This window comes from Vombatus ursinus, unplaced genomic scaffold, assembly GCF_900497805.2.
Source record: "Vombatus ursinus unplaced genomic scaffold, bare-nosed wombat genome assembly UNPS02009062.1, whole genome shotgun sequence".
NCBI classification, from domain to species: Eukaryota; Metazoa; Chordata; class Mammalia; order Diprotodontia; family Vombatidae; genus Vombatus; species Vombatus ursinus.
In genome coordinates, this window is record NW_020948840.1 from 4,217,349 (window position 1) to 4,243,396 (window position 26,048).

The window sequence follows — 26,048 nt, forward strand, 5'->3', positions numbered from 1 at the left end:
TGATTTTGGACAATGATAAAACATTTCTCTAGAACAAACCTAGTTTTGTTTAATGCTCTCATTCAACATATTTTTCTCTGCCTAAAATTTGGAAGGGACAAAACCAACAAAAGTACAATGATTATAATGTAAGAAAGAATCGTAACACTTAGAGGAAAGCTCAAAGTAGGACTCCAGCCACAAAGACCAAAACCAGTGTTCCTATTGTGCCTGTGACCTCTGAACTCTGAAACCACCTTGTATGAATGTTTAGAGAATGTCTCAGGAGGTAGATGCTTGAAAGAATGGATGTAATTTTGACAAAGATCAAGACTCATCATAACCTAAACTTCATGACATTCTCTTTTCTTAAGACCTCAGGTACTTCACAGAGCAGTATAATATGCAAGACTTTTCTAGGAACACATACAACACAGAGTAAAAAAAAAGACAGGGGAGATCACTCAGAGATAGCAGATCCCTAAAGTTATTCTGCTTTCTCTGACATAAAAGTTTCATCTTGATTTCTTTCTCTGCCTCTTTAACAAAAGGCTTTGTGGAAATGATAGTATTGGCTATCCTAAAAAAACAAAACAAAACAAAACAAACAAAAAACAAAACAAAAAAACAACCCCCCCCCAAAAAAAAACATCGGCAACAACAACAACAAAAACAACAGACTGGAGGTCTGCCCTTTTTGCTTTTTATCTGTTGCTTTCAAATATCCTTAGAGCAAGTGTTCTCTTCCTCCATTCTACTGACTACAGCTACTTTCTCCTCTGCCCTGGTTCAGTTGCACCAGATTCTTCAGTACACCAATATTTTTGTTAAGAGGATGGAACCCACAGAAGGACAGTAGATTTAAAAGTATTCCTCAATACTGAAGTCAAATTAACTATTACACTTAGATCATTTGTACAAAATTTCTGTTCAAGGTACACTAATATTTTCTGGGTAAAACTTTGAATGAACTATTCTGAAAGCAATTTGGAATTATTCTAAGAAAGTTATTAAAATGTCCACTCCCTTTACCCCAAAGATTTTATTGCTAGGCCTGTTCCCCAAAGAGTTCAAAGGTTAAAAAGGTAGTTCCAGTATGCAGCAGTATACTTATTTATTTCTCCAATTATTATTTTTTCAATTTAAAATTTCCTATTTTTATATTCAGTTCCAAATTTTCTCCCTCTATTCACTCCTTCGCCATACATTGAGAAGGCAGGAAATACAATACCCATTATGCATATAAAATCATACAAAAATTTTCCTCATTAGTCGTGTTGTAAAATAACAAGAAAAACAAAAAAAAATATTACAGCAGCATATTTATAACAATCATTCAATCAACACCCATTTACTAGGAACTTATTAGGTAAGAGGAATGATACTAAGTTCTGGAGATATAAAGAAAAAAAAAATAACTGTCTCTGCCCTTGAAGAGTTTATATTCTAATAGGATGATAGCACATGTCTATTACACAGTGGACTTAGAGCATTGACAGAATGTCACCTTTGATAGAAAGATACTAGTACCTGGGAGCACCTGGAAAGGCCTTATGCAAAAGATGTCTCTGAACTTGAGAACTGAAATAAAACAAATATTTAACGAGGCAGAAGGTAGGATGGAAAATCTTCTAAGAATGGGGAAACAACAGGGCAATGGTAGAGAGATGGAAGATAGAATGTCATGTGTAAGGACAGAAAGTAGGGTAGTTTTGCCAGATCCCTGAGTGTGTAGATAAGAACATGGAACATGTAGGGAGACTGGAAAGCTAGGAAGTAGTCAGGTAATAAAGAGTCTGAAATGTCTAACAGGACAGTTTATAATTGATCTTAAAGGTAATAAGGAATCATTTATTGAATGGAGGGAGAAGACACAGTCAGATAGGATTTAAGAAAATCACTCATGTGAAGGATGAATTGAAGTGAGGAGAGACTTAAGGCAGAAAGACCAATTAGGAGGCTATTATAATAGTCCTGGAGATGAAGGTGGAAGGTGTATGAATGGAGGGAAAGAGGCATAAAGTAGAGATGATGTAGAAACAGAAAAAATGAGATTTGGTAAAGATTATATGTGTGAGGCGAGAGATAATGAGAAGATGAAGATGGCATTGAGAAGCACTTTTTTTCCCCTGTAATAGGAAAGAATTGGAAACAAAATTTATGACCATTGATCAGGGAATGTCTATATAAAATTTAGTACATAAAAATGATGTGACTATTACTGTGCCATAAGAAATGATGAAGAACAATATAGATAGATAGATATATAGATATATAGATATATAGATAGATAGATAGATAGATAGATAGATAGATAGATAGATAGATAGATAGGAAGACTGGTGTGAACTGATGAAAAATGAAAAACAAAAAACGAAGCTGGAAAAGAATATACATGATAACTACAACAATGTCAACATGAACTATAACAACAACAACAAAACTGAAATTGAAAACTGTGTAGCTATAATCACTAAGCTAGGCACAAAGGAAAGATAAAACAATACACTTTCCTCCCTTTGGATAGGTGGGAGGTTGTTATTAATATGGAACACTGCATATATTGTTGAACTTGGTTGATAGATCAGTTAGTTTTGCTGAACTGTTTTTATTTTTTCTTTTATATTATTTGTTACAAGTAATATATATCTGGCCCCCTCTCTCATTCCATCTAGATGGGAGAAGGCAGGAATTCTATTATTAACTCAAGTTGATATAAAAACAAAAGATGTCTCTTTTTTAGGCAGTCACATAACATTTATCAGTGTCAGTTACCTTACCTACAAAATGATTAAACGTTGTTGTTGTTTTGTGAGGCAATCAGGGTTAAGTGGCTTGCCCAGAGTCACACAGCTAAAAAGTATCTGAGACCAGATTTGAACTCAGGTCCTCCTGACTCTAGGGACTGTGTTCTATCCACTGTGCCACCTTGCTGCCCCCAAAGATGTATTTTTTAAAGAGAAATTTATCTGGGGTATATAACACTAAGTGACTTCTGATGTCACTTCTAATTATAAGATATTGAAGATATAGAAATTAATGGTGGAAAAACACCTCTAACTTTCCTTCTCCCCTCTGTTCTCCTCCTCTTCCTTATCCTCCTATGATTTCACTGATATAAGGGAATCTCAGGTTTAAAAAAAAAACAAAAAAAAAACCAAAACCAACAACAAAACCCTCTTTCTATCACTGCAGATTGGTACCTTCTTCACAAGGTATATTCTCAGGGACACACAGACTGTTTGAGTCATTCCCATATCCGTCCTTACAACCAGACTGCTTTCCTAGGATTACATGATCATAGATTTAGAGCCAGAAGAGACCTTAGAGGTTGAATCCAGTTTGCTCATCTTGTAGATGAGAGGGGCAGCTAGGTAAGTGGTACATTGGTTAGAGTACTAGCTCTGGAGTGAGGAGGACCTGAATTCAAATCCGGCCTCAGATACTTAGTAGTTGTGTGACCTTGGGCAAGTCACTTAATCTTGATCACCTCCAAAAAAAGTTGTTTAGCCTGATTGCCTCAAAAAAAAAGGTATTTAATGATTTTGCAGATGAGGAAACTGAGACTCATAGACATTATGTGACTTGCCCAGGGTCACACAGCTAGTCAGTGTCTGAGGCTAGGTTTGAACTCGAGAAGATAAGTTCTCTTAGCTCCAATCCCTGCTATCCACTGAGCCACCTAGTTGCCCTGTGGAGAGAGTAACAACTCAAAAATTAAAATATTGAAAATACTGATTAAGGCAATAAGGCTTTTCTGGAGTACTTGACAACCATGCGTGTAATGCTGACACATAGACATTTATTTTAAAATGTACAAGCTGGAGAGAATAATGTGGGTTAACACTTTTGTTCAAAATGAAATCAAACCCTACTGGATGCCTTTTGTCTTCTGTCTTTCACTCCCCTGAAGGTAATATCTCCAGCTACAATCTCCTTATGAAAGTAAAGAAATTTAGTCTAAAATAAAAAAAAGAATGTTATGCTCTCTGACGTTGGTGTCTGCCACAGCTTGAGGACTTTCCATAAGTAGTTGAAGTGACAATTAATGAAAATATGGGGAACCCAAGCCAGATTTGAATAGCTCTTTCGGTGGGTATTCAAAAAAAACCACACTTCCCAAAACTCAGACTTACACCTGCCGTTCCATATCAAGTGCCAGTTTTGTCTTTCCACAGAACACTTAACATGCTCAACACCTGGGATCATAGGCAGGCATTGAGACTTTCAACTCACCCAAACAGAGGCAACTTAAAAATTAGTTTTAATCATGCAAATGTGGTTTTTTTTTTGTTATTATAAAAAGTGAAAATGTTCTTGAAATTTGGAGCAAATTCCTAAGTAGATGGTTGTGGAGGAGAAGATTGGAATGCTACTGAATACGAAGGAGAATTTCAGAATGATGTCAAAGCTACCTGTTCGTGGGGAGTAATATTTTTGAGAAGTTTGATAAAGTTGTATAGATTTTAGGTCCCAATATTTGCAGTGTATTCTTCACCACAACTAACCTTATTCAGGTAGAGGGATATCTATCTACTGGCAAGATCAAATGGTTTTCAAATCCCATGAAACATCAGTGAGAAATTCAATGCATAGTCTTTGTCTCTTTAAAATCTAGTTCTTAAATTTCAGTATTATTCTATCAGCAATCATGGTGAATATGTGGTTACTAATCAATTGATAATTCTGGCCTCAATTCAGAGAGATTCCTTTCATTGAGATACTCCCGATGCTGCAAAGATCAGCACTGAACTCTGAAAACCCTTATAGAAAAGTAGTTCTACTTATTCACTTCCATTGATTTTCCAATTTCCATTAATTTGTGTTTATCTTTGGGCTGTGTAGTATTATGAGTAGAAACACTAATTTGGCTTCCATAATTATACACTTGTTGTAGCAAAAAGAGACCAAAATGAAAAGCTTATGAATTCAAAACCCTTTAGTACCCAAAATAAGCCCAAGGCATCCAATTATCTAGTGTATTAGTATTTAGTTAGGTAAACAGTGACTGTCCAAATATTTTATGTTAGTAAAATAGGACTAGATACATACAATTCATCAAATTTTTTCCCTTTCTCTTTCCGATGAAATATAGCACTGCCTAATACCACCAAGACTGATTGGGTTATAAGTTCATGCTCTTTATTATTATTGATATCATTTAATATGCTATGTTAATATAATATAATATAATTAATAGTGCAATATAATATTATTGACTGTGATATTATTAATAATGATGGTGATGGTGATGATAATGTTGACATGATGAAAACCTTTGAAGGGGATGACAAGCTACAATGACTAGAGGAAAGATATTAATTTTGGATCTTGCTTTTTGACTCCTACTGGCTATGTGGCCCTAGGCATGCCATTGTATCTCTTTGAGTCTCATCACTTCTCAGGGATGATAATACCTATATCACATGACCCACAAGGTTGATATGAAGAACAGAGGTAGGATAAAGACATTGGATAGGGAGCTGAACTAGAAATTAAGAAATCCTACGTTCACAACTTGCTCCAAACACTCATTCATTGAATGACCCCAAGGAAATCACTTCAGCTCCCTGCCTCATCAGAAAAGTGGGGAAAATAATAAAATCTCCCTCACAGGGCTGTTTTGAAGATTCAATGAGAATCAAAGAGATAATATATGTAAAGTATTTTACAAACTTTAAAACATTTATAAATGTGAGCTGTTATTAAATAAGACGGTGAGTATAAAATGCTTTGTAAAGCTTAAATCACTATAAAATGTTCTCTATTCTTATTATTGTTATTATTACCTCGTGATTTTAAAAGGGTTGTTTAGGGTCCTGCAGTTATCTTTGCAAGGAAAATACGGCAAATCAAAGGGACGACAGATATGGAGAGAATGGGGTGGCCTGTCCCCTCACCTTCAGGGGAAGAAGATATAGTGACCAAGAGCAGAGTATCAAGGAAGGAGATAGGTGGAATTGGGGACATATTAGGATGTGGCTTTCCCAAGGAAAGAAATGGAAAACCTACACCTATGGACCAGGCCTATGTAGAATAGATATGAGGGAAGACAGAGCAAAGATATTTAAAATACTTGGCCACCACAGAAATCAGGTTATAGAGATTCTTCCTTTGCAGAAAGGCAGATATTGATATTCCTGTCTCAAGGACGTCAAGCATCATTTCCATTAAAGAAAAACAGAGGGGTTGGGAGTAAATTGTGTCTTTCAGAAAAGAAAAAAAAAGAAACTCCTATTTCTAATGTATCCAATACAAATTTCCAGGCATCTCAAGCATTTACCAGAGATAATGGAACAGAAAATCTGGAATAATTTATAGTATGCTGAGATGCAGTTCTTTCAGTTTACTTTTGGGAAAATCTAGCTTTCTACCTCAGGGACTCTGATAAAGGTAATTAACAAGGTTGCAACACTACCCCTTTCATTATAAACAACAGTAATTACCGTAGGTGCAATTTTGCCCCTTTACTTAGAGCCTCAGGAGGGGAAGCAAGGGAATGATAAAATGGGGACCAACTTGGGACAATGTTAATTAGGTCAATGAGATTTTTTTTTTAATATTAACCAGCAATATCTTTTCCTCAACATGCAAACTAACAAAGCTTCTGACCATGGGTCCGAATTTTACATATGGATAAACTGAGTCAAGGAACAGTAAAATGAGTTCTTAGCATCATAGCTTTGAAATAAAATCTAAGTCTTTGGCCTCAGTTATTGGTGTGTGTGTGTGTGTGTACCAGACAAACACATAAACACGCTAGTAACTGAATATATATTAATATATATGAATATGTGTGTATAATTTTCATGTTAACATCTACAAATGAAGGAACCTTCATATGGCTAAGCAAATGTCAAAAACAATAACCTTGCCCACTTGACCTCTACCTCTCTCTCTCTCTCTCTCTCTCTCTCTCTCTCTCTCTCTCTCTCTTTCTCTCTTTCCCTCCCCCCCTCCGGTGTGTATTTGTGTGTGTGTGTGGGGGGGTATAGCGGACAGAGTACCAGTCCTGGAGTCAAGAAGACCTAAATTAAAATTTGTCCTCAGATAGTTACTATCTGTTTGGCCTTCGGTAAATCACTTTGATTCTCCTTGCCTCCGTTTCCCCATCCATAAAACAGAGATAATAATAGAACCTACCTCCCAGAGTTGCTGTGAGGATCAAATGAGATTATATTTGAAAAGCATTTAATATAGTGCCTGGTACATAGTAAGCACTCTATAATTGTTAGCTATTATTATATGTATTGTGTGTATGTATTTAAATATATCACTCCACTCTGAAACTGCTGTTGTGACTGTTTTCAATTCCACTGAACAAGATGGTGCCTGGTGTCTCCAACTCCCCCTTTTACAGCCTTCTTTTGTGTGTCTCCTTGCACTAGGTAGTAAGCTCCTTGAGGGCAGGGACTGTCTTTCATTTTATTAACTATATCCCCAGCTCTTAGCACAGTACCTGGCACACACTAGGCACTTAAATGCTTATTAGATTGCATTGGCTCTATCTATAGTACATACACATATATTCATGTATGGGGATGGGTTAATATCCACACAATTTTCATGTTACCATTTATATGTGAAGAATGTGGCTAAACAAATTCCAGAGACATTGACCTTACCCGTATGCCTTACTTTGTATCTATTACTTTTGTCTCTGCCCATCCATGTACATTTGAGAACAGTAGTTTCATAGGTTTTAAAAATGTGGGGAACTGGGACAGCTAGGTAGCATGGTGGATAGAGCATCAGCCCTGGAGTTAGGAGGACCTGAGTTCAAATCTAGCCTCAGACACTTACTAGTTGCGTGAGCCTGGGCAAGTCACTTAACCCTGACTGCCTTAAAAATAAACAAATAAAAAAAAACCTGGGGAACTCTAAGGCCCTAGAGATTGTGGTAATTAGTAGGCAAATAGCCACAATTGTCCTCATTGTTTTGTTATGTAAGATGAAAATTGTGAGGTACATGGAAATTCACCAAGGAATAGCAATGAGGTCTCTGACTAAGAGCTAAGGATCTCAGCTGCTGGACTAGGAAGAATACTAAGGGAAAAAAAATCAAAGCATAGGCCTGCTCTGTTTTGAAGAATTTGGTAGTTAGGGCTAAAAAAAAAACCTTCTGTTTAAGGATATGAGTGGCTGAAATATAAGGCAAAACAGAGACTTTCTGCTTGTCTGAGGGCAAAGGACTTTCTGATTTTTCTAAAAGAACTGATGTTGGAGCTATGCATAGGTCCTAGTATTCTGGAAAATAATTTGTATTTATGTAAATAAAATGGCTAAAATGTCTATACTCTTTGACCCTGAGATTCTACTACTATGCATGTACTCCAACAAGGCTAATAATAAAAACAATTTAAGATGTACTAAACCATTTACAGCTGTACCTCTTTTGTAGTGGCAAAGAAGTAGGAGGGGGAAAAAGTATATGTCTATTTTAAAATGGCTAAATAAATTGTGGTCCATGATTTTTAATGGGATATAACTGCTCTATAAGAAATGATGAATGTATAGAACAGAGGTGTCAAACATGAGAGGCAATACTCCCAAATGGGACAGAACCAAATTAAAATATAATTGAGAAAAATTTAACAAAAAATACAATAGCAAATAGATACTTAATATGTGGTTTTTCAAGTCAATATGTGGTCCACAGGTATATTTTTGTACAGTTCAGTGGATGCATTTTTTTTCTAGTTTGACTCCAATGGTATAGAATGGAGAATCATGGAAGACCTGTATAAATTAATTTGATATTAAGAAAAGCAGAACCAGGCAAACAATATACACCATTATTATAATCACATAAATTAAAAAAAAAAAACAGCAACAAGAAAACCAAAACTCATTGTTATGAAGTTATAGTAACCAACTTTTCATCAAAGAAGAGATTTGGAATTTTAGCCCAGACCCTCCTTGGCAGAGACTGAGAACTATGGATGTGGAATTTTGTGTATAATGTCAGACTAGGTTAATGTGTTGGTTAGTTTGAATGGTTTTTCTCCTGAATTGTCTTTTTTTTAATTCTTTTTCTTTTCTTTTTCTTTCTTTTTTTTTAAATTTCTTTATTGTGAAGGATAGTTCTCTGGGAGGGGGAGATGAGAGATATTTTGAGAAATGATGGTGCTATAAAAACAACATCAATAAAAATTTAATTAAAAATAAATAAAAGAGTTTGCCCAAGTATATGAGTAAAGACTTTGAGCTAAAATAGCATGGCAGCACCTTAACAAAGCATTTTAGCAAAGCCAGAAATTAGAACCAGCATAGATTTTGGCCAACCACGGTCTGCAGAGACTGCATTTCCAGCAGAACCATTTCTGTCAGCAAGACAGAAGAGCAGCATCTGGTGGAGACTATGAGGCCCAGAGGAAGAATCTAGTCCATGTACATACATATACATATACACATACATATACATACACATATACACATACATATACATATACATATACGTATACGTATACGTATACGTATACACATACATATACACATACACATACACATACACATACACATACACATACACATACACATACATATACATATACATATACACACACACATATATATGTATGTATGTGTGTATGTATGTATGTATGTATGTATGTATGTATATCTTATAAGCTGTATGAGGGCAGGGACTGTCTTTCTTTTTATTAATTGAATTTCCAGTGCTTAACATAGAGCCTAGGTGTATATATATATATATAAAACTTACAGATATCACATATATATGTATATATATGTATATAACCTACAGATATCAGCAGTCCTACCTGTGTGGCGGGGTAGTCACTTAACCTTTCTAGGCTTCAGGTTCTCATTTGTAAAATGAGGCATTTGTATTAGATGGCCTTAATTTCCCTTCTATCTGGCTGAACATAGTAAGGCTGAAGGATGAGGGAAGGAAAGTCAATCCTAGCTTAAAAGTTTAAAGCTTGGATACATGAGACAATAATAATGGAAATAGAGTATTCTTGAGACAAAGCTGGTTATGGTGGGAAATTGATGGTTCTTATTTGTGTTGAATTTGAAGTTTCAACATGAAACATTCAGGACAATATTCCGCTGTAAGCTAAGTATTAGATTAGGGTTAGAGCTCAGGGAAGGGGATAGAGATCTTAGAATAAATTACATAAAAATAATAATGATAATTATTAATATTTATATAGTACTTTAAAATTTATAAAGCACTGTACATATCTTGGAGTACTTAATCCTTAAAACAACTCAGTGAGATAGGTCCTATTATTATCCCCTTGTAATAATGAAACTGAGAATTAGACAGGTTAAGTGATTTGTCCAGAGTCTCATAGCTGGTAAGTGTCTGAGGAAATATTTAAACTCAGGTCTTTGCAACTCCAAGATCAACACTTGTAGTGGAAAAGTCCACTTGGGAGGAGTAGAGAGAAAAGATAAGAGGTTCTAAGGATGGCACAAAGGTCAATCCATTTATAAACTCTAGGAGTAGAAGGAGGATCCAGTAGAGAAAACAAATGAACATTTGGCAGACAAATTGTATATAATTATGGAAGGCAAGGAAATAATTTTGATGAAGTCAACAATGTTAAATGTTATATTCTTCAGAATAAGGCCTGGGAAAACTGAATGTTGTGGTTAGGGATCAGTTATGATCTCTCAGGAAAAAAATAGAGTAGTAGGATTAGAAGTCAGATTATAAGGGGCAAGTAAACAGAGAAGCTAGATATAGTTTATACCTTTAAGAGGGTAAGGAATGAAAATTAAGAGAAAAACAAGATGGTCATTTCAGAAAAAAGTAGAGTCTAGGAATGTTCTTTTTAAAGATGGTGAACAGGGCAGCTAGGTGGCACAGTGGATAGAGCACTGGCCCTAGATTCAGGAGGACCTGAGTTCAAATCCAACCTCAGACACATAACACTTACTAGCTGTGTGACCCTGGGCAAATCACTTAATCCCATTGCCTGGCCAAAAAATAAATAAATAAAGATGGTGAACAAGCCTTCTCTGTCCTGGACAATATGATGGGGTCCACATCTGGGTAGATCCAGGGTGCCATTTGAACACACACATCAAGGTGTGATCAGGCATGTGGCATTATATCTTGGGTATAATCACTACTGGTAAGACTTATAGCTGAGGTTCACTTTGGAAGAGGAGAAGAAAATAAAGAGGGGGAGAAAATGAAGAAGAAATGGAGGAAAGACAGAAAAGAGAAAGGTAGGATAAGGAAGGGTGTTAATGAGAAGGATACTGTGGATGCTTTAAATTTACGGACTTGTATGGCTTCAACTCAATGAAACAAGATGCTTCCTGGTGTACAATGCCCACTACCCTTATTATTCTGTCTCCTTTTGTACGTTGTCTCTCTTATAAGCCCTATGAGGGCTAGGACTGTCTTTCTTTTTATTAATTGAATTTCCAGTGTTTAACATAGAGCCTGTTGTATAATAGACACCTAATAAATGCTTATTAGATCAGATTGGATTAGACTGATAGTCTCAGGCAAGGCCAAACAGACTGGACCTCTGGCAGAGGTCAATAACATGGAAAGTTCTGACTGGAAATTATTGCTATGAATCTGGATTGAATTGAATGGGTTCTTCTTATCTGCTGACAATTGGTAACTAGGAGGGTGCACCAGATAGAGAACAGAACCTGGAGTCAAGAAAGACTGAGTTCAAATCTGACGACAAACAGTAGCTTTAACCTTGGCAAGTCACTTAACCTCTGTCTGCATCAGTTTCCTCAACTATAATACTGGGATAATCATAGCACCTACTTATCAGGTTGTGGGAATCAAATGAAATAATATTTGTAAAGTACTTAGCAGAGTAGGTATTAATAAATGCTTGTTTCCTTCCTTCCTTGCTTCTTTCCTTCCTTTCTTCCTTGGTGACTCCCTCACTGAAGGAAAGTCTTTTCATTTTTTTCTTTTCTTTTTCTTTTTTTTGGCTAGGCAATGGGGTTAAGTGATTTGCCCAGGGTCACTCAGCTAGTAAGTGTTATGTGTCTGAGGCCAGATTTGAACTCAGGTCCTCCTGAATCCAGGGCTGCTGCTCTATCCACTGCTCCACCTAGCTGCCCCAAGTCTTTTCATTCTTAAAAGAACATTTACCTCTTATGTCAGGTCTTTTAACTCCCTAGGGCGAAATATATGTGTTCTGGCCAGAAGCCCTCACTGGAAAATCTCACACCCTCTAAGTGTGTTGCTAACTTTTGGCAATTCAGCACTCCCTCAGGATTATAGGCTTCTCAGGTTCTCTTTCATCAGTCTTGCTTCTAGCAGGTCCTTCAAGGACTAAGATCACACATCACAGGAGTTAGCCTCTCCAGGCTGCATTCTATACTTCCACTACCCTCCTGCAGCTGTTCATCCTGAAGAGTTGCTCTGGCCCTGGAATTCACACATTGGATGCTTTCAGGCCCCTCCCTCTGAATCAATGGCTTCTATCTTGCCCCAGCTCCCCCTTTTCACTTTTATGAGTGTCTTCCTCCATTAGAATATAATCCCCTTAAGGGCAGGGACTATTTTTCTTTCTATCTGTATTTGTATTCCAAGTGCTCATCACAACGCCTGACACATAGTACATAGCACTTAACAAATGCTTGTTGACCCGCTGGACTGACTGACTGAGGATAAAGCACATCTTCTCATTTCAGAAAGGAGAGACAGAGGAGAAGAACATAGCTAAACAAGTATTTTTAATTGCATAGAGAATAGATGAAGGCTTTTATATGAGCTGGCTTTAGTCTCATTTAAACAGGCAACAAAGTTCAGTCAAGGGGCCTAGAAACTGTAGTGCAGAAGACATGAGGCAAAAAAAAAAAGTATTAAAAAAACTGATGTGGGGCATCCTTTGTTATCGATAAGGGGATACAAGAATTGCAGAGCAACAGGAAAGTCCCAGGAGAAATTAAGATTAAGACACAGATTCTTCATTTGAAATACCTCTTCCATCCATTGTTCCTTCTTCAGTCTCAATATCGCTATTCCAGTCCACATCATTATCTCATACCGGGAATACTGTAACACTCTCCTATTCAGCAGTAAGTCTATGACTTTGAACTTACCTCCCGGTCCAACAGTGCTGGTGACACTACAGTGACGATATCTCCTTTCTCTGGATCAATATAGAACATGTTGGGAGATGGCTTGTCAGGAGTCTGCTGCAAGATGTTGTATCGCAGGAGGGCATTGTCTGTGGAAGGGTCATCAGCATCAAAGGCTGTCATACGCATCACGGTGGTTCCTGCAGGGAATAGTATAGGAAGGCAGGGGATGTTATTATGACTCACACCAGCATCAGGCAAGCTCTGCTTGTCACAAATGACATTGTGAATACTGTTCGACATTTAAACTTAAAAAGAAAATATCATCCACTGGATCTTTCACTTGTTTTCTTACCAAATTCCATTAAAAGGATTCAATAAAACAAAGAAAAGGCATTTTTGTTGTTGTTTTGTTATTTAGTTATTTCAGTCATATCTGACCCTTTTGACCTTTTTTTTTTGCAAAGTTACTGGAGTCACTTACCATTTTCTTCTCCAGCTCATTTTACAGATGAGGAAACTGAGGCAAACAGGGTTAAACAATTTTCCCAAGATCACACACCTAGTGTCTGAGGCCACATTTATACTGAAGTCTTCCTGACTCCAGGCTCTGGGCTCTATCCACTGTACAACCTAGCAGCCCTTATAAGGCATACAGCAGGCATAAAGTTGAACTGAGCTTTCCAGTGTTGGTTCTGGTCATGTCAGGAGTTCCTGTTTGATATCTATCAGCTATGGCCAGATGCTATTAGATCATGAGGCAAGGCTGAAGGATTTGATCACCAAGATGTCCATGTCATATCTGCCAGTCTTACCAATTTGAGGTCTGACTATAGGAGCTATGGCCACCAGAACCAACTATATTTTCCAGTCCTGACATTCTGCTACAATTATTTAGTCATAGAATAGGTTTGTGCTTGAGTTTTATGCTGAGTGTGTTCACACAACTCAGAGACAATCCTATCTGGATAGGATAACCTTTCTCAGGATCATCCATCTCAGAAGGCAGATCTATTAATCTGGCTTCCTCAGTTATCTAAGTTGATTGTATGTGTGTGTATGTATGTGTAAATGTATATGTATGTGCATATGTACATGTATATGTATATTGCCTTTATCTGTTTTTGTATCTATACATCTATACACTCAACTATGTAAGTTGAGTATATATGTATACCCACATATCTAGATATCTATGAACATATACATATGTATATGTAGATATATATACACATGCTAATATATGAACGTGTATATGCATCTACAAATATATGTATGCATGTTATACATATGTGTACATGTAAGCATATCTTAATATATAGCTACATGCCTATAAATACATGTGTGATGTTATATATGTATGTAGAAATAAACACATATGTATATCCATCAAAATAATGAGCTAGTTTATTATGAAAAGTTAATCATGTTAATATACTATCAAATTAATATCCCTTTCAACTATTTTAAGATATTATGTATTCATACTCTGCTAAATGCTTGCTTTATAATGCTATGTAACTTAGCTTATATTTATAATAGAAACCAATATTGCCCTTGGCTACTATGGCTGTTCACTCAGAAAAAGATGAGAGGTTGGAGGACTGAGGAAATTTCTGGACTGTATCAGCCTATTCATTGTGGTAACTATTTCCTACCACTGAAGCTTCTCTAGGAAATGGTGATGAGGTGATTCCTTTACTTTTGGCGATTTACTTTTTTTTTTAAATGTGCTGCCAGCTTCTTTGAAAAGTTTCTATTGAGGCCACTGTGTTCAGATAGTATTTTCTTCCCATAAATAGCCTTTCTTCTAATTTGTCATTGATTTGCTCTTTAATTAGTATATGATCAGACTTCACAGAGGCAGATGAGTCTGTAATGATTGCTACCTTGGTCATTAGCATTCTAGAATTCTAAGATGTAGTCTTTTTTTTTTAACATTTTCTAATGTTTGCCATTTTTAGCACCTTCAGATTCTTTTCTTGAAGAATTATTGTGAAGATGCAACAAAGGTCCCATTTAATCACTAAACCTTCAAAAGCTATCCCAAGTTCAATGCAGGTTTTGGGCTGAGCTTTTCAAAAACATAATTACACAGCCCCTACTGAGGAGCATTTAAAGGGGTATTTAGACAAACAAACAAAAAGGATGGAGGAAGCAGAACACCTATGTATATGTGCCAAGTTACATAGTGTAGAAAGTAGCCACAAAGAATGAATAGCAGCTGAGAAGACAGAAATTCACAGAAGACAAATTCTAAGAAAAGAGTCAGGAGGAAAAAAAAAACATATAACCTCAAATGATTATACATAAATACCCAAAGTTTAGGCACCATTCAAAAATAACAAAAAGTCACGTCTTAATACTAGAATGAACATTTGGCTTGATAAATATGAATAAGACTTAGTGTGGTAAAACTCATAACAGGATCATGGTTCTGGGTAGGTATTCCTTATTCTAAAGAAATAAGGGCAGCAAAATGGGATGGAAAGGGGAGTAATATTATAGAGTAAGAAAGCCTATTCATATAAGGAAATCTGAGAAGAGGAAGAAAAACATGATGAAAATTTATCTTGATGAAGGTCAAAAGATGGAGAAGCAGAAGTATTTTTTTTCATTTCAGTATATTACAGACATAACTGGATAAAAAAAGGGAAATATTGGGGAGTTTTAGAACCGGATCATAAGCCTGGCATAGAGGTATGGTATCATAATGCTATGGGACTTCAATTATACATACATTAGCTGGAGCTCTCTATCTCCATCAAAAGCAGGGCAGGTAATCATTTCTTTTTTAGGCAATTGGGGTTAAGTGACTTGCCCAGGGTCACACAGCTAGTAAGTGTCAAATGTTTGGTCTGAGGCTGGATTTGAACTCAGGTCCTCCTGACTTCAGGGTCAGTGCTCTATCCACTGTGCCACCTAGCTGCCTCAATAATCATTTCTTAATTTGCCTTAGTGATCATTTCACCCTTCAAAAGTTGAAAGAACCAACACAGGAAAATTCTATTCTGGATATGATTCTCACTAACAGGAAGGGACTGATTACTGAGGGTGAAAATGATGAGAACTTTAGTGTGCAGGGGGGGATGATAATTTCATCCTAGAGTTTGTGGGAGGGTATATACAGTAATAGTTTGACATGTATCCTTCAGTTCAGTTATTTTTCAGTCATATCTGACTCTTCATGAACCTATTTTGGGTTTTCTTGGCAGAGATACTAAAGTAGTTTGTGATTTCCTTCTCCAGCTCATTTTGCAGATGAGGGAACTGAGGCACACAGGGATAAGTGACTTGCCCAGGGTCACACAGTTACTAAGTAGTTAAGGTCAAATCTGAACTCAGGGAGATGAATCTTCCTGATTCCAGGCCTGTGGTACTCTATCCACTGTGCCACTGAGACGTCCTAACATGTATCCTACATTTGGAGAAAGCTGATTTCAAAGGGTTCTGAGGAAATAATGGTAGAATTATATAGAATAAAATACTTTGGGAGAAGTCAGCCATAAAGGATTGGAGATGATTAAGAATGAAAATCTGAAAAGACAAAGGGAAACAATTCCAATTATAAGGGGCAAAAACAGGATTTGTCTGATCAATGTGAATGCACTGGGAACTCTCCAGCAACTAATATCTTTAAAAGAAGTGAATAGAAAATGGAAGCAAGGCTAGATTAAAAAATAATAAATATAAATAAATGAATAAATACTATCCTTTGAAGATAGTATCAGGAACACTGAAGCTCAGGAGTTAAAGCTGACAAGGCAAGCTATTGGTCACAAACAAAAAGTTTGTCCATTTTTTTTCTACCTATATTGGGAGAAAATCAAATATCAAAAAAGATAGAGGGTTTTTTCTTTTTGGAGTAGGTGGGATGATTATTGTTTATGAAACAGAGAACGCAGAGTAGCTCAACTTTCATTTTCCTTTTTCTGTGAGCTCTGAATAGAAGAATGGTCATTGCACTGGAAATGACAAACAAAAATTACTAGCAGGTAGTTGATACTTAGGATAAGTAAGGAAATAATGAGAAGCCATTTGGGTTCCTTTGATGAATTTAAGTCACCTGGTCCAAATTAACTCCATTCTCAGGTGCTAAAATTTCTGGTGGATATGATTGCTAGATTTTCTGTCAGTGATATTTCGGACACAATGGACAATAGGAGAGGTCTAAGACAAGAAAAAGGTAAATATCTTGATTTTTAAAAAATGGAAAATTACAGTCAAACTACTATAGGCAAATGAACTTGACTTTGTTTCCTGAGAAAATTCTAGCAAATTTCATTAAAGAGATATTTAGTGAAACCTAGACTAGGAAGAAGTGCTTGTAAAGAACTAGTGTGGATTCATCATGAATGGTTCATGCAAAACTAAACCCATGAGCTGTACTTGTTTTCGGTCATGATTACTGAAGTAGTAGATGAGAGGAATGTTGCTGATATATTTTACCCACATTATAACAAAGCTTTTGACACTATATCTCATACTTTTTTTGTGTGTGTGGAGAAGATGGGAGGATGTGGATTGGATGATAATCTAATTATACAGATTCAGAACACATTGGATGGCTGATCTCAAAGTCTCAGATTAGTTGTTAATATTCAATGTAAACATGGCAACAGGTTTCCATTGTTTAGTCTTTTGAGTATTTTAATCAATAACTTGGAAAAAGACATAGATGACATGCTAATTAAGTTCACAGAAGACACAAGCTGAAAGATGTAGTTAAAGTACTGAATGAGCTAGTTAATATCCCAAAAGATATTGGGTGGATTAGAGTATTGGGATGAATCGAATAAGATGATTAATAAGGATCAATGTAAAGGTCTATACTTGAATGAAAATAAAACAAAACAAAACATGACAAAACAAAACAAAACAAAAAAACCCCTCTCAATTATAGAATGCTGAGGCATGATTAGGGAGCATTTCTGAAAAGAATCTGATTGTTGTTGATGTTGGGCTGCAATGTCAATATGAGTCAAAGGCATGATGTTGCAGTTGAAAAACAAACAAACAAACAACTAATCCATTCTTGGGATGAATGAAGAAGGATATAGCTCCAAGGAATAGGATAGTGAAAGTATCAATACACTCTACCCTTGCCAGTCCATATCTGGAGAACTAAGTTCAGTTTATAACACTATAAAGGCATCAATCTCATGAGAATTTTCAAACAAAGACAATCAGGATGGTTGAAAGCCCTTGAGCCCCTGTTGAAGGAAGATTAGTTGAAGGAACTGAGCTTATGTAGCTTATGTAGGGGTGCCATGGTAGTGATCTTCCAGTATTTGAAGGATATTGTGTAAAAAGGAATTTGATTTGTTTTGTTTGGTCCCAGAAGATAGAACAAAAAGCAATGGGTGGAAGTTGCAGAGGCCAATCATTAAACTTGATATTAGGAAAAAAACAAATAACATCCTAACAATTAAAGACTTTCAAAAGTGGAATGGACTTCCATGAAAGGTGATATGTTTTCCCTGCTTGGAAGCCTTTAGCTGGATGACCACTTTTGAGTCTGTTATACTGAAGAGTCCATTGACTATAGGGGTTGGAGTAGATAAATGCTGAAGTCACATCCAAGTCTCAAAGTCTATGAGTCTATGATCCTTTTACCAGACCAACAAACCACAGGACGCTGTTCAAGAAGTATTTACCTGAAACAAAAATAAAGTTCAGCAATATATTGTTAAGTAAATAAAAACATTCCAGCACCCATTCCTGAAATGGCTTCCTCCTTACCCTTTTCTGAGATGGTGGTGGGACAGAGAACTTGTGTTAAAATTGTATCTTGTTCTGGTCCCCTGGATCACTCCCTACCCCCTTCTAGTTAGTAAAGTAAATAAGTTTATAAGTAGCCAGTGCAAAGGAGCAAAGGGGAACCTGGAAGTCTCATACAAACCATCCCAAAGATCAAAGGGGCATAATTTATAAATTGTATAATATATTAATCAAAATTCACATCCTGATGGTAAATGCTGAATCAGGTGAAGCCATCTAGGTGCTGCTTGTCAAGGCTTCTGATCCTATGATATGTAAATTCCAGACAAAATCCAGACCTCCACAGCTCCGGACTAGCAAAACCAATCTCAAAACTTTGAGATGCTGACTTTGAAGTTTTACTCATAGCCTTGAGATGATTGGGATATGTTAATAAACTAACCCCAAAGTGGCACAAATAGGCGTTATTCTGTTACCTTCCAAAACCCTATAAAAATGAGACATCAAACTCCTGCCCTCTCCCCTCCCCCTCAGTTTTCTTCCATCTCCATTGGGTCCACGCTGCTGAATGCTCCCAATTCTAATCCATGGTTTTGTGAGTGATATTCTCTGGCTCTCCCCATCACCATCCTCTTCCTCACACTGCCTCTATTCACTATCCCATTCTCCGTCCCTGAGCTGTGCTGTCTGCCTCTGTATCTCTCCCTGCTTTTCAATGCTTGCCTCTATACCTTCTGCGCCTTATTGAAGTGTGATCGCAGCCCTGCTTCCCACTGACAATCAGTGGCCTTTCACAATGTGTACCCAAAGAACTGGGTTTGCCTGTCCCCATTTCATAATTTTATAAATTATCAATTCAGCACCGACCTCAGGGCTTTTCTGGCAACCTACACACCACACACCCGAAGGGAAATGGAAATTGGCAGATGATACCAAGATGTGCATTGCAGCTTAAAGTCTGTGTTGTTCTGCTTATTTTAAGTCCCCTTTCACCCTAGGCAGAAAAAGATAGAGAACACTGCTTACCACAAGAAGATCTATCCTGTGTAGCTTTTTATCTACCACTAACCCCATCATCACCCCTTTTCCAGTCTTCTCCCCACAATCCTCTAACCTAGAAGAGGGAGAGGTTTTCCTGCACACCAGTTAGACCATGGAATGTTGAATCATAGAGTTCTGCAAGCAATGAAAGAAATGGTCCTTTTACCAAATGTATCTTTTTTCCCTCCTTTTTTCCTTTGGGCTCAGTTTCTCTTGAATTTTTCTTTCCTCCTCCATTCTAGGAGAGTTTTCATCACTCCCATCTGGTGATGTCTCACCCTATTAAACTCTGTATATAGACATATGCCTCCTTTTACATGAATAAAGATAATACTAAGTCAATATAGCTGAATAGTCTTGATCCTTGTTTTGTTGTGTTTTAATTTCTTGATCCTGAACCACGTTTTTCTGGCATAGTTTTCACTGTCTTCCTTGTGCCCACCTTTGCATTACAGACCTTGAATATGAAATTATTTGTAGACGTAGCTTGGAGGATCTTGCCAAGGTCTTCAAAGAATTTCCCTATTTTATCCTTTGCAACAGATGTTGGCACATATATTGCAATTATCTCCATTGGTCAGGATGCATGTAAACAAAATTTAACAAAAAAGCAGCTTGCTTATACTCATTGTGAGTGCTTGAAGGCAGGATGACCATGTGTCCCAGGAAATTATATTTCTTATTTCCTTTGGGGTGAAAAACAGAACCAACTCTCTCAATTATTTCATTTGCCTCTCCAAAGAGAGCCTATATACTGTTTTTCCATTTAGCTCTAACTTCTTTGTTTTATGATTTCATTTCAACTTCTTTAAATTTTATTATTCCATTTACCACTCCCTCCACATAACCCTGTGATGCAAGGACACTGGCCTCCTTGCTGGTCTTCACACACAACATGACATCCCCTGACTCTGGCATCGTCAGTGTTTGTTTGTTTAATATGCCTCACATGTCTCTCTCTCTCTCTTCTCTACTTCTGCCTCCTAGAATCCCTGGCATCTTTCAAATCTCCATTAAATTGCCACTTTCTGCAAGAAGCCTCTCCCAGTCCTCATTAACCTGAGTGCCCCCCACCATGTGATCCCCTATTTATCTTGGATATAACTTGTTTTTGCATGGTTGTTTGCATGTAGTCTCTATGTATTCCATTGTGAACAACTTGTGAGCAGGAACTGTTTTTATCCTTTCTTTGTATTTCCAATTTTCAGCACAGTGTCTGCCACATAGTAGGCACTTAATAATTCCTTCTTGACTTGAAGGTAAATATAATTTTGATAGAGTTCCTCCACTGCCTCTCCAACTACATACCTTAGATGTTTAATGGGAGGTCCAGGGGCTATTTAAAAATCTATCTGTTTCAATAATTGCTCGTGTCCAAAATATCATTATCAATGATTATTAGGGGCAGCTAGGTGGCACAGTGCATAGAACAGTCAGCCTGGAGTCAAAAAGAATCCTGAGTTCAATTCTGGCTCCAGATACTTACTATTTGTGTGACTTTGGGGAAGTCACTTAATTCCGTTTGCTTTAGCTTCCCTACTTGTAAAATGAGCTGGAGCAGGAAATGTCAAACTACTCCAATATCTTTGCCAAGAAAATCCCAAATGAGGTCACAAAGAGAAGGACACTAATGAAAAACAACTAAACAACAAAAAAACAAAGTGACTAATGTCCTGGTAAGGAGCCTCTCGGTACTTAGATGGCAGACAAGGTCAGTTACCTAGACCTACTTGCCTTTTTGGATTACCTATATTTCCCAATATACTACCTCATCTTCCTCTTCCCTTCCCAGAGAGCCACACTTTATTATAAAGAATAAAAAAGGGGAAAATTCAGCAAAATTAACTGACATATGGAAACAATATGACAGTATTTGTAGTATCCCAGTCCCAGAGTCATTCATCTCTGCTAAGAAGGAGAGGGAGATGACATCTCATTGTCTCATTAGGGCCAACCTTGGTCATTATATTTCTGCACATTCAGTTTATTTTGCTGTTGTTTTCAAAAAGTGTTTAAGAACTTAGCACCAGAGATACAGACTAAAGTGAACTAGTCTTGCTGCCAAAGAACTTAAAACTGAAGAAAGAAAATTATTGTGGCCCCTCTAATTTTTGAAATCATCTCTCATAGCCTCATGACAATAGACTAAAATAGTATCATATAGTGGAGAGGTTGGATGGGAGACCTAAATAAGCTCATGATACCTGATGTCAGAAAATGGTTCTTCCCATGTATCTTCCTTGATTCCTTTCCCTGTCCTCTGACTGTGGTTCAAAGTCATTGAGCCTCTGTACTACCTTATTTCAGTCCTGTTCCTTCCTATTTTAGGTCATGCTAGTTTAGTTTAAAAAAAAATCTATCAACTCCTAGTCAGAGAAGCCCTGGCCTGATTTGTCAGCAGACCTGGACCCTGCTCAAATACCTCCCTCATAGTAAGTGCTTAATGAATGCCACTTGACTTAATCATTGGTCAACAAGGACAATTTGACTAGTGAATTGGGTGATGATGATGATGATGATGATGTTGATGATGATGATGATGATGATGATGATGAAAGGTGAGCCAGGTTGAGAAGCATTGGATGCCACCAGTGGATGTCCTGTTCTACCTCCTTAGGTTATGGTATTATTCTGTTCTTGAAATCCCTCACTTGCTTGCAGCTATTATGCTTCTGATTATGGGGAAATCATCTTCTAGCATCATAGATGAGGATCTGAAAGGGACGTTAGAGTTCATCTAGTTCAATTGGTCTTGACATAACTAAAAACAGAGTGAGGGGAAAATAGTCTATTTAATGTCAATACTAACATCCTGGATCATTGTACCCAGTTCAGTCTCTTTAATTTAAGCAGCAGCAGTTATTAGAAGAGTGCTGGACTTGGAGTCCACAAGACATTAGTTCAAATTCTGCTTCAGACACTTACTAGTTGTGAGGTCCTGGATAAATTATCATCTATTCCATCATCTTAGGGGTTGGATTCAATGGTCTCTAAAAGCCTTTCTGTGTCTCAACCCATTACCCTATAAATGGAACATCTTTAGTGACCCAATGAATAGCAGCCTGGTCATGGATAAAAATCTCAGCCTTGGAGTTAGGAAGATCTGAGTTCAAATGCTACCTCTGGCACATACTGCCTATGTGACCCTCAGTAAGTCTCAGTGGCTCCAGAGAACTCTTGAAGATTACAAAGAGGTTGTTGGACTGCATTGAGGAAACAGTTTCCACAGGAACTCCAAACAAGATGAAATCACAGGTTGTCCCCCACACACAATACTGTTGTACAACAAAGGCAACAATAGTATAGTCTAAAGGTCCTAATGAAACTCTACTTTTCCAGGAACTGGAAAATGATGTTGGCATCAGGTAAAATGAAGGATCATTAAAAATGTTTCCTGCAGGTATGAAGGCATACACTCCATGATTTCAGCCTTCTCTACATTCACAATATTTACTCTCTAGAGGGTCAAAATAAATTATAACTGCTCTGTCGCTCCCAGAGCCAGATGGAATAACATAGGTCCCTTCAAAATCAAATAATTACAGGTTAATCATTGGAAAGCATGATGACGAAGTCATTTTCAGGGGTAGAAGGACCCAGCAGTCAGCCTGACAAGCTGATAAACAATTCTGATTGTTCTGCCTTGGGCAGACAGTCCTTTTCCTCTTGACGGTATTTCTGTGATTAAAAAATACTGCCTGCCAGAGTGACCTTGAAGAGACCTGTTTGAAGTTTCGCTTTACTGCCACTTTAGGCACAGTCATACCCTTGAGAAATGGAGGCAAGATCTGACAGTGTAGGGGTTTCACCAATGATGAAAGGTCAGGCAGCTTCAGGAGCACCAGACATCACCAATGGATGTCCTGTAGCAGTTCCTTAGATTATGACATTATTCTGTTGTTAAAATTTCTCACTTTGTCTCTGCAGTTTTATTATACTCCTAATAATGGGGAAGATAACTCTCCTAATACCTGAGATGTAGGAATAGAAGGGACCTTCAAGTTTATCTGGCTTAACCCTCTGATTTTATAAATGAGGAAACTGAGGCCCAGTGAAGTAAAATGATTTCTTTAGTCATTTAGGTAGTAACTAGCAAAGCTTGTATTTGAAACTAGGTTCTCTGACTCCAAACCTGGCATTCTTGACACTGTACTAACAAAAGTAGACAAACTTTAAGAAGGAGCGAAGGGAGATACCTAAGTAGAGGGTCAATTATTCACTGAAATAAAAAATGTGTCACTTCAGTTATGAAAGCACTACAGATTTTCCCCTCTGAATAGTGCTCTCTCTCCCCTTAAATAACAGCATTTATTTATCTGTGTGTGTATGTGTATATATGTGTGTGTGTGTGTGTATGATTTTCTCTTTGCATTTATGTATCTATTTACATGTTAGATTTCCTCTTCTTCCCCCCTGTGCCCCATAGAATGTAAAGCTGCTCTTTACAGTGGAAAGAACATTGACTATTAAGTCAGAGAACCAGGAGTCAAATTCTATCTCTGAGACCCAAGGTATTAAGTCATTCAAGGCAGTAAGTCATTCATATGCTCCTAGGAATTCAGTTTCTTTGTAATATGATTGTTGGACTAGATGGTCCCTTCTGAGATGAATTCAATTATCCTTTGATTCCATGAGGGCAGGAATTTGATGATCAGATAAGACTTGAACCACCAGGAGAATCAGGAGGACAATTTCTGACTGAGCCCCAGCCCTAAAACTCTGCCTCCTTACTTCTGTCCCCCAGCTTCCCTGACTTTCTTAAAGTCTCAGTTAAAGTCTCCTCTTTTACAAGACGCCTTTTCCAGTCCCTCTGAGACCAGTATATGTGTGTGTGTACATACTCATACATATACATATATGCACACATGTGTGTATATATATGCATATTATATGTGTGCATATATGTGTGTATGTAAGTATGTATCTGCATACATATGTGAGTATGGATGTGTGTATGTATCTCTGTCTGTCTGTCTGTCTGTCTATCTGTCTATCTATCTATATCTTTGAGTGCAGGGACTGTTTATTTGTTTCTCCTTTCTTTGTATTTTCAGAACTTGGCTTAGTTTCTGCCATATAGTAAGCACTTAATAAATGCTTATTAACTTGAACAAAAACATCTAAAGAAAAATAATAGTTAAATACTTAAGAACATGACAAATACAAGGATGAAGCATGCGAAAGACCAGTGATCAAGCCTGTTACCCACCCTGAAGTGCATATCATGGACTCACGATACAGAATGAGGCATACATTTTTGGTCAGAGTCAAAGTGGGGTGGGTGGGTGCTATGTGGTACTTAATGATGTATATTCATTATGAGTTTTGCTTTTCTTTTCAATAAAGGAAAAGTTGAGAGAGAGAGAGAGAGAGGCTTGGAATAAGGTTCAAAAGAATGAGAAGAGAACAGAAAGAATTCCATATATATAGGGTACCTCTGCAAGTTGTGTTAATTTTATTATTTACATTAAAGGAAAAGCAAGCTCAGGTTCAACTGGAGGATTGGGTTGTAGATTATCTACTCAACCCTAGGGTGCACCCTGGATTGGCAGCGAGCAGACTCTAAAAAGACTGTAGGGTGGATATTTCAAACACACTTCACCTTTATGTTAACCACATTCCTCAGGACTCTGTGGACTTCTCCTATGATCACTAGACAGGACTGGTGACTAGTCCTCTTTCCTGCTGCTAGACAACATGTCCTCATCCAAGTCACTACCTTCTATATCTTTTTCAGGGATTGATAAACTCAACAATACCATTGCTAAGGTTATTAGTGTGTCATGCTATATCACATCTGGCTCCTTCAAGCAGATCCATGTATCACCTTGGATAAGTCACTTACCATCTCTGGGGCTCTGCTTCCCTATCTGAAACAATAAGGGAGGTGTGGATCGTACAATTCATTCCTCTAGTACCTCTATTCCACTTTCCTCTTGTGCCTTCTGAAATAGCCATTCTATTGCCAACAAATTGTGATTCCTATGATTTCCATGGTTTATTATCTCATTGTACCCTCTGGAACCTTCAATCTAATGTGAACAATCGGTCCTTCAGATTAGACCTGGGCTTGATTGCCTTCTCCCAATTACCTTTTATGTATTTTGTGTTTTATCATCTATTCACAGATCACCCCTCCTCCTCCTGCCTCATGTAAGCTCCTTCAGGAAAGGGACTTCCTCTCTTCCTTCCTTCCTTCCTTCCTTCCTTCCTTCCTTCCTTCCTTCCTTCCTTCCTTCCTTCCTTCCTTCCTTCCTTCCTTCCTTCCT

At 37.3% G+C, this 26,048-nt stretch overlaps 1 protein-coding gene across 2 annotated transcripts in view; it reads right to left on the reverse strand.

Annotated features, from left to right (window-relative positions):
* The window catches only part of CDH13 (cadherin 13), a 1,255,388-nt gene that overhangs the window by 325,346 nt on the left and 903,994 nt on the right, over positions 1–26,048 (reverse strand). For both annotated transcript variants that reach the window (XM_027850548.1, XM_027850547.1), the window contains exon 7: positions 13,039–13,217. In XM_027850548.1, the coding sequence (XP_027706349.1) occupies positions 13,039–13,217 (179 nt within the window). The remainder of the gene's footprint in view (positions 1–13,038; positions 13,218–26,048) is intronic.